Source organism: Aulostomus chinensis, chromosome 6, assembly GCF_037954235.1.
Source record: "Aulostomus chinensis isolate RoL2024-O1b breed Wild chromosome 6, RoL_Achi_v1.0, whole genome shotgun sequence".
In the NCBI taxonomy this organism is placed as follows: domain Eukaryota; kingdom Metazoa; phylum Chordata; class Actinopteri; order Syngnathiformes; family Aulostomidae; genus Aulostomus; species Aulostomus chinensis.
Window position 1 is genome coordinate 22,744,041 of NC_141325.1, and position 9,831 is coordinate 22,753,871.

Below are 9,831 nucleotides of genomic sequence, written 5' to 3' on the forward strand. Positions count from 1 at the left end.
GCCTGAGAATAGCCATTTTACTTGCTAGCTGCCATTTTTGTTACTTGCGAAGCTAACTGATCACAGTTTGGCCTATGGCTTCTTAGTTCTCAGCCTGCCTAATGTTAGCATAGGTGAGGGGGGACATACTTGGCTGAACACCTTGATGACCTCCTTTGCATCATTTTGGTCCACTTGTGGTTCAATCTGTCCATAGGAGCCATGAGGAAAACCATTATTTTAGCTAACACGTCTAGCTGTGTTTCACCCGCATAACAGTGATCAAAGTTACAAACTAATGCTCAATCTTGCTTGTTGGGAGGGACGGTCGACCGCTCAGCTAGATGGATGTTGAAGGGAGGAGCTGCACCGAAGGATGGGGGACTGGATGTGTCCTTGGAACCAAAATAGTTAAATATTTCATATTTCTACTTTAGACGCACTGAAAGTTTCATAAATGCTAAGATTTCTGTTATGTGCTGACACGTTTTTGGTTTAGTCTTTTTTTTTTTTGGATAAATGTTTTTTTGTATTTGTGCATTGTTCATGTATTCCCTGACCTTTACATCTGCCTTTACCTCAGGCTTCCTAATGCTTTTGCACTGAACTCCACTCATTCCATGGGTACTGCTGACTGTGTACCAGAAGGCCTCAGCAGCCCTGGGGAGACCGATACACTGAAGATTGAGGAAGTGCAAGCACCAGCTTCAGGAACACGCAAGGCCAAAGTCCTTTATGATTATGATGCTGCTGACTCCAGTGAGCTCTCCCTACTAGCTGATGAGGTGAGATTTCATTATCAACCTTCAGTAAGTGGGTAAGATAATGATGATTGGCCACTGTCCAAAGAGATCTCACTAACTTGGCATGTCCTGTTTCACCCTATGTGTCTGTCTCTTTCCTGTGAAGGTTAATGTTTAGTTTTTAAGGCCTAGATTCCCCCCTGACGTTAGTGGACACATTCATCACCTCAACTGAGGTTGCCTACATCAGAGACAGACATTTTTTTTCAGAACCCTCCTTTTGGTTCAGAACCTCCTTGTCTGCTATTATTTCAAACAGTCATACTTTTTAAATTAGTGAAGGTTTATTGACTGCATGCACACTGTAGACAAAGGGATTTACAGCAGAGAGGATTGTGTTTGAGTCCCGATTGTCTCAAAGGCAACAGAAGCAGTTACAAGCAGCAATAACTTTTTGATTATGTAATCCAACACCTTAAACCCTATAAAGCTGATTCATGGCGGAGCCCTACCATATGGGCTGTTTGCATTTTTGTCATTACAAACATTTACAATTGCCTTATCTCCAAACCTCTCTTTTCTTTCACAACAGTCTTCATATATGTGTTTCCTTTCCACCTCTGTTTCCTTTGTGCTGACAGATTAACATCTGTATAAGACAGACACCAGATAGAGCTTTGATTTGTGTGATGAAAAACTACCTAAAAACCCCTTAATAGCAGGGAAATAAATGGACAGACTTGCAATTTTGATGCCATATATAAAGAGCAGATCAACAGATTCACGGTACAATTAAACAGCGTTCCAAATTATTATGCAAATAATATTTTTCTCTGATTTTCCTAAATAGTCAATGCAGATGACAGTCAGTATAATTTTCAAGTCACCAACCGTTAGGGTATAATTCAAAATTTATCGAACAAACCTCCCAATGATAACAGTATTATTTTGTCAAATAAAAAACCCCAAATGCACTGTTCCAAATTATCATGCACAACATAGTTTTAAAATTTGTTATGGGTTTTAAAGAACTGCAAATGGTCATTTGTCAAATTTGCAGCATTAGGAGGTCATATTTACTGAAATCAAAAGCTATTTTAATCCAAAATCATCCTCACATGCCAGGTTACATGTTAACATCGGAACCCCTTCTGTGATATCTCCTTCACAATTCTTGCATCCATTGAATTTATGAGCTTTTGGAGAGTCTTGAATTTCTTTCCAGGATGTCAAAATAGCCTCCCAGAGCTGCTGTTTGATGCAAACTGACTCCCACCCTCATAGATCATTCGCTTGAGGATGCTCCAAAGGTTCGCAATAGGGTTGAGGTCAGGAGAGGACGGGGGCCATACCATGAGTTCCTCTTCTTTTATGCCCATAGCAGCCAATGGCACAGAGGTATTATTTGCAGCATGAGATGGTGCTTTATCAAGCATGAAGATGATTTTCCTACGGAAGGCACGGTTCTTCTTTTTGTACCATGGAAGAAAGTGGTCTGTCAGAAACTCTGTATACTTTGCAGAGGTCATTTTCACACTTTCAAGTCAAGTCAAGTCAATTTTACTTGTAGAGCACCAAATCACAACAGAAGTTATCTCATGACACTTTACAAGTAGAGCAGGTCTAGCACCACACTCCTTCAATGAATTTACACCCAACAATTCTCCATGAGCAAGCACATCCTGCAACAGCGGCGACGAAAACCTTCCTTTTAACAGGCAGGAATGTCGAGCAGACCCAGGCTCAATGGGGACGGCCTTCTGCTTTGACTGGCTGGGGGAAAGGGAGCAGGAGAGCGGGGCAGAGACAAAGACAGATAATGGAGGAAGACAGATATGCAGAAGGAAAGAGTGGGACAGAGATAAAGAGAGAGAGAAAGGGAAGAGACTGATGGACAGAAGGGGACGTGAGCAGGTATCTTTATCTGCACAAACCTGTGCTCTGAATCAGCCACAAATTTCTTTACAGTACGATGATCACGCTTAAGTTTTCGTGAAATATCCTGTTTTCATAGCTTGTCCGAGGCATTGCACGATGTCACGCTTTTCGGCAGCAGAGGGATCCTTTTTCTTTGCCATGTTGCTTGAAAACAGTGACCTGCTTAATAATGTGAAACATCCTTCTTAAGAAGTTTTCCTTTAATTGGGCTCACCTGGCAAAAGTTATCATCACAGGTGTCTGAGATTGATTTCAATGATCCAATGAGCCCTGAGACACAATACCGTCCATGAGTTTAATCGAAAAACAAAAAATTTAATGTTTATGACACTTCAATCCAATTTGAATAATAATTTGGAACGCGGCATCTAAACAACATTTGCTTATGAATGATGTGCAATGTTGACGCCATGAATCGAGAACAGATCAACAGATTCACAGTAAAATTATGAATAGCATTTGATGTTGAATACATGTGTTGTATGTGAATAATTGCATTCATCATAACTCTGTTTATAATTCAATGAATCTTTCTATGTGTGTCAGTCTTTCTCAGTTATCTCAATAACTGTAAGTGTTACCTGATATAACTCGTAAGCGCTGGGTGATAAACAGCACCAAATGGCTTCACAGAAAGCTCAAGCTCCTGAACTTTCATTTCAGTGTATCAGGCTGAGGCTTGATGAATGGATGAACAAGATCATTTTCTCTTTTCGGATTTTTGTTGCATTTTTAAGACTTTTATATGTGTTGATGTTGTTTTATTTATAAAATGTTCCTACCATGTGTGTTGCAGCTCATTACAGTTTACACAGTGCCGGGCATGGACTCTGACTGGCTGATTGGAGAGAGAGGAAACCAAAGAGGGAAAGTGCCTGTTACATATCTGGAGCTTCTTAGCTAAAGCACACATGCATGCAGGCACGTACATGTCCGTGAGCAATGTATGTGAGTGGGTGCTACTAAAGCCATGAGCATACTTCATTCTTGAAATTTCTCACTCACTACACTAACCTCTTATCCTCAATAGCAGTCCAGCATGGCACGCAATAGCATTCATCCACAAGCTCAGAACACACTGCAATACAGAAGTGATCATGACAACATTGTTACAATGAGTGCAGGAAATCCGCCGTTGTTAACTTTCCTTTTAGATTTGTTTGAAAATCCATTATGAGAATGGTATTACTTTTTATTTATTATTTATTGTTGTGCAATTCCAAACTTGGATGAAGTTAAACTGTAACTTACTGTGTGTCCTCGGATGAATTATTGGTCTAAAATGTGTCTTTGTTTGCTTCTTATAGCCACCTCACTGAACCCACGTGGAAACTAATTTAAATTGTCTGTCTTCTGAGTCCATCACAAATCACAGATATACTTTGCACCATTTCTGACATATTACATTCTTTATCAAGGTTTATGTACAACCTGGCACTCATCCGTCTCTAAATGAAGAAGTATTTAGCTTGGAAAGGCTTTGATATGGATAGAACTCAATGCAGTAACAATTATTTTCTCCTCATCCTTTACTCCTTGAAGAGGGATGATGCATATCATCCTTCTGTTGAAATTTAGAAGTTCAAAAGTACATGAGAGACAGGTCTCATTAAAGATGCAAAACGAAACAGAGCAGATTAGGTGACCACATCATGACAGGACATAAAGCTTTTTGACACATCTGACTTCCTGTAATTACCAGCCACCCACAAGGAAGACCCCTGATGCCCGTTTGCAGTTTTTTGATCGCTATAGATGAAAACAAAAATGCAATACCCTCTTCGTGCAAGTTGAGAGATGGCTCCAGTTCTTTTTTCTTCCTGAAAAAACTGCTGTAAAATAGTTCTCTCTCCATTTCTTGTGTGTTCATGTTACTGATACTGTATTTATAGTGTTGGTGAAAGCATTAAAGGCTAATTCCAGTATTTTAAACCTCGAGGCCCCAATTTCACATTTTTGTGGGTTTAGGAGATTAATAGGGACAAAAATCCTTGTTATCAGTCCAATATTGAGCATGAATGGAGAATTTGTTAAAGTACACCCACCAAAATTTTGCAGTACTCGGTACACACTACTGGATTATTAAGTGACTATTTTTGCCATAATTTCTTGTGTACTGATGCAAAGTCAACTCAATAACTTCAGCTAATAACATGACTTAAATTCTGTCTGTAGTTTCTCTTCTCTTGGATCATATTCTTTCTTCAGGAAAAAGTGGTTTGGTTTAAGATTTCTAGAATTTCAGGAACAACTGAATTTTAGCGCTGATCCACCTTTTTGTATGTGGTGAGAGAGCTAGTTGAGACATTCATAGTTGACCCTCCACCTCTACAGCCCTGAACAGTGTCATCACCCATCAGTATTATATGTAGCCAAAACCTCAGCGTGGACTTGTCCCCTGAAGGCTCTTTATGGAAGCATCAAAGAAATGTTGCATGACATTTTGTTGACAGTTTTCCCAGCGTGAGCTAGCATTTTTTTTCTTTTTTCTTTTAGATAATAGTACGCTGTTTCTTTAAATTACTCTGAACACTGCAGTCCTCTCTGTCCTTTAAGGTGATGATGATGATGATGACGTCTTGAGTGGGTCCTCTGAATACTTTTAACACATGATCTCAGATTGCAGTCACTTACATGCTGGCAAATGACCTGTTGCTACTGTGTTTTTAGTCTTTAAAATCAATATCGGGCTGATTTTGATTTTTTTTTCTCCTTGTTAATCATTTAGACCCAAAAAGATATGAAACAGGGCCTGGGATTAAAATACTGGAGCCATTCTTCTAAATGACAAATGTGGGTTTAAGGAAAAAAAGTTTTTCATGAGTGTTTTACTATCCTTTACTTTTGGGAAGCAGTTTTGCCTTAATTGCTGATAGAAATTACTCTAATTATTGTGTTCTTTGGAGGGATGAAAATATAGTTTTGACACTTGAATGAAATAGTTGTAGTAACTTTAATTTTTCACTCAGCCCCTTTATGCTGTTGTTCCTATTGGATTTTCCCTTTTTTCTTTGCTTGTCATGCCTTTTGCCTGCACTGAAGATGTCCCCTCTGAGTAATATGAAAATCTCTGCAGTAAAATAAACCTGAACATACAAACTGCCTTAAGATAATGGGAAGAAACCTTAAAGGCCACATGCTGCAAACTAGAGAATGTGCTTTTTATAACATGTTCAGAGACTTGATCACTTATGGCATGTAAGAGTAAATCTGTCTAATTGAGTGTGTCCGTGTAATTTTGTTTTGTCCTTTTTTTGTTTGTTGAGTGTTTTGCATTTAATTGATGATGACTTTATGATGTTTCCTGTATGTTGCGAATAATACATTAAAAATGTCTTCAGTTTTAGTGCTGCATGCGCTACAGATAGTAACCTGCTCCACCAGACATCTGCATGTATATGGTGAAGCCAAGTGGGTTTGTGTCAGACTGGGTTTTCACAGAAAGTTTGCACAAATGTGCTCTCCTACGTATGTCCTGTTAGTGTACACTGCACATGCATGCTCACGAGTTTTGTTTAAAAGCTTCCTGTCTTCATGATTTTTGGGGAAAATGATCATGAAGAGCCATGAACCTGGATCCTTCTATTTGGAAGCCTGCGAGATGAACATTTGGATGGAGATTAATACTTCTGGCAGACGAATGTTCAGAATCCGTTTGGGCTGTCTGCACTATACCGTTGTGTACATTTTCTCAAATTGGGTGAATTTCCCTGATCCTTTTCCTTTATCCTAGTGTTTTATTTTTAGTTCTGCTAATTCTGTTGTTGTTGGGTTTTTTTTTTGTCAATGTAATGCCTGTTCCTTAACAATGTAGAATGAGTGAAACATCTGGGATTTAATAAAGGTTTATTTGAATTCAGTCCCTTTTTGCATTGGTGATTATGAAGCATGTTGTGTTCACCACAAAGTCAAAAGCAAAAGCTGAATCATTAGTTCCTTAAACTGGATCTAAAAAGTCAAGTCAATTTTATTTGTATAGCACCAAATCACAAATTTTATATCCGCTCAATGTCTTCTGAACATTAAATTGATGTTTGGTCCCAGGTTTGGAGTGAAACAATTTTATATATCTTGAAAAAATATGATTAAAAATACTCAAGAAGATGGAGCGTCAAAAAGCAAAGAATCCAGGACTTTCTTAATTAGTGCTGACAAGAAATATGCTTTTGCACAATTTTAGAGTAGTATTATCAAAAGAGCCTGCAGAAAGCTTGGATGTATGAGTTCAATGATGAGTTCCATGACATTATTAGTCACTGTTGTTGCATTCCAGACAGAAATACTTAAGGGACGTTGTGGTTGTGGTTTGCAATTTCCCTGGCGGAACATCCAAAAGGGATTAATTAAGTAGTCTGTCTGTCTGTCTGTTTAGGGTCATACAGTTGTTAAACTATTCTGGACCGTAACTCTAGTGGGCCTGGAATGTTTTGTCCAGCGCCTCCAGCATTTTTTTCTTGTATGGATAACCAAAACATTTGGGAACATCAGTAGTATATATAAATTAGCACTGTAAACACGGTGTCAAAGACCTTTACATAGATGTTGAAATACAAGAGTATAAATAGAGATGTATATGCCTCATAGATACAAACCCTAATTAAAAAGTATGACCATAATAACTGACACTAAAAGCAAATACAGGGAGTTCATAAAATGGCTACTCTATAGAAATTACCATTCAGCAGCCATGATTATAACATCGACTACTAAATACCGTAAACAAGTAACTCAGGTCATGGAGTCATGAGAGTGTGACACTTGATAAGCAATGTATACTATAAAACCAAATTAAAGTGATATAAGTACAGTATTACATTATTGCCTCCACTTATTATGCAAAACATGAAATAACAAGTCAAGTCAATTTTATTTGTCTAGCGCCAAATCACAACAAAAGTTATCTCATGACACTTTACAGGTAGAGCAGGTCTAGAAACACGCGCCTTCAATGAATTTACACCCAACAATTCTCCATCAGCAGCACATCCTGCAACAGCAGCGAAGAAAACCTTCCTTTTAACAGGCAGGAACGTCAAGCAGACCCAGGATCAGTGGGGACGGCCTTCAGCTTTGACCGGTTGGGGGGAAAGAGAGCAGGAGAGCGGGGCAGAGACAAAGACAGATAATGGAGGAAGACAGATATACAGAAGGAAAGAGAGGGATAGAGATAAAGAGAGAGGAAAGGGAAGAGACTGATGGACAGACGGGGACGTGAGAAGGTGATGCTACGGGTGGCAGCTTGAGCCTCTTCAGGTCTGCAGCCTCCGCCAGCAGCACCCAGGATCTGGGATGAGGGGAGACTGAAGGCTCCAGAGAAGAAGATGAGTTAGTAATACGTATGAGTATGATTTTTATATGACAAATATAGGAGGATAGAGAGGACAGAGAGGAGTCGAGAGAAGCCCAGTGCACCATGGGAGATCCCCCAGCAGCCTAATCCTATAGCAGCATGTCTAAGGGCCAGCCTAAGCAGCCCAACTATAAGCCTGATCAAAAAGGAAGGTCTTAAGTCTGCTATAAAAGGTCGAGAGGGTGCCTGCATCCCGGACCGAAACAGGGAGACTGTTCCACAGGAGGGGAGCCTGATAGCTGAAGGCTCTGGCTCCCATTCTATTTTTAGAAACTCTAGGAACCACCAGTAACCCTGCATCCTGGGAGCAAAGGGTTCTAGCTGGATAATAGGAGACTATAAGCTCTGTCAAATATGAAGGTGCCTGATTGTTGAGGACTTTGTATGTTAGAAGGAGAATTTTAAATTCTATTCTGAATTTGACAGGGAGCCAATGCAGAGAAGCCAGTACAGGAGAGACATGGTCTCTTCTACTAGTTCTCGTCAACACCTGGGCAGCAGCTTTTTGGACCAGCTGGAGAGTCTTTAGGGACCTATTGGTGCTGCCTGATAAGAGAGAATTGCAGTAATCCAGCCTGGAAGTGACAAAGGCATGGACGAGTTTTTTTGCATCCTCTGGAGACAGGATGTGTCTGATCCTAGCAATGTTTTGTGAATGAAAGAAAGCAGTCCTAGAAATTTGCTGAATGTGGGCATTAAAGGACAGATCCTGATCAAAGAGAACTCCTAGGTTCCTTATGGTCGTGCTGGGGGCCAAGGTAATGCCTTCCAGGGTACCTATCTCATTAGATAGGGTGTCTCTAAGATGTTTTGGGCCCAGGACAATGACTTCAGTTTTATTGGAGTTTAATAAAAGGAAATTAAGGGTCATCCAAGTTTTTGTCTCCTTTAGACAGGCCTCCAGTTTAGTCAGCCGATTTATTTCATGTGGATGCATTGATAAGTACAGCTGTGTGTCGTCAGCATAACAGTGAAAATTAATTGAGTGTTTCCTAATAATGTGACCGAGAGGAAGCAGATAAAGTGTGAAGAGGATTGGTCCAAGCACAGACCCTTGTGGAACACCATAAGTGACTGCAGTGGTTTCAGAGGGTTTATCATTAGTGAGTATGAACTGAGATCGACCTAGTAAATATGACCTAAACCAGTTAAGTGCAGGTCCTTTAATGCCAATGACATGGTCCAGTCTCTGTAGAAGGATATGGTGGTCAATGGTATCAAAAGCTGCACTAAGATCTAATAGGACCAGCACAGAGACCAGTCCCTCATCTGATGCTAGTAGGAGGTCATTGGTAACTTTGAAGAGTGCTGTTTCTGTGCTATGATGAATCCTGAAACCTGACTGGAAATCCTCTAATAAGGTGTTGCTGTGGAGAAAGTCACAGAGCTGTTTAACAACTGCTTTCTCCAGAATTTTGGAGAGAAAAGGAAGATTTGATATTGGTCTGTAGTTGGCCAAAACTTGTAAGGGAAATTCTCCTTGTAGACCGTTGAGAGTTGCTAATTCTCTGAAGAATCACGAACGCAGTGTGATGAATCAAGTCTCTTTACTGCATGCAGCATGGACAGAAGACTGCTGAGTGTTCTCTCTTGATCTGTACAATGACCCAACCTTTTATACCATTAACAACAAAGGGCAGATGATTTCCACATCAAAGCAATGACTATAGGATATAGGAAATAACACCTGTTAAATATTTGCTTCTCAACTCCCCCCTTCATCCTGGTCTATTGCCCTTTTGTGCCTTGAGGTCAGGATGGTCCACAGGAACTCGTAAAATACTTCCTGAGGCTCCTACCTCTATTACCTCTGACTTCTCT

General features: G+C 39.9%; 1 protein-coding gene across 3 annotated transcripts in view; it reads left to right on the forward strand.

The window, feature by feature from the left end:
- The window catches only part of sh3glb2a (SH3-domain GRB2-like endophilin B2a), a 27,672-nt gene extending 21,157 nt beyond the window's left edge, over positions 1–6,515 (forward strand). For all 3 annotated transcript variants that reach the window (XM_086207065.1, XM_086207066.1, XM_086207067.1), the window contains 2 exons: positions 563–764; positions 3,457–6,515. In XM_086207065.1, the coding sequence (XP_086063191.1) occupies positions 563–764; positions 3,457–3,564 (310 nt within the window). In that variant the 3' untranslated portion in view covers positions 3,565–6,515. The remainder of the gene's footprint in view (positions 1–562; positions 765–3,456) is intronic.
- Positions 6,516–9,831: the final 3,316 nt, after the last annotated feature.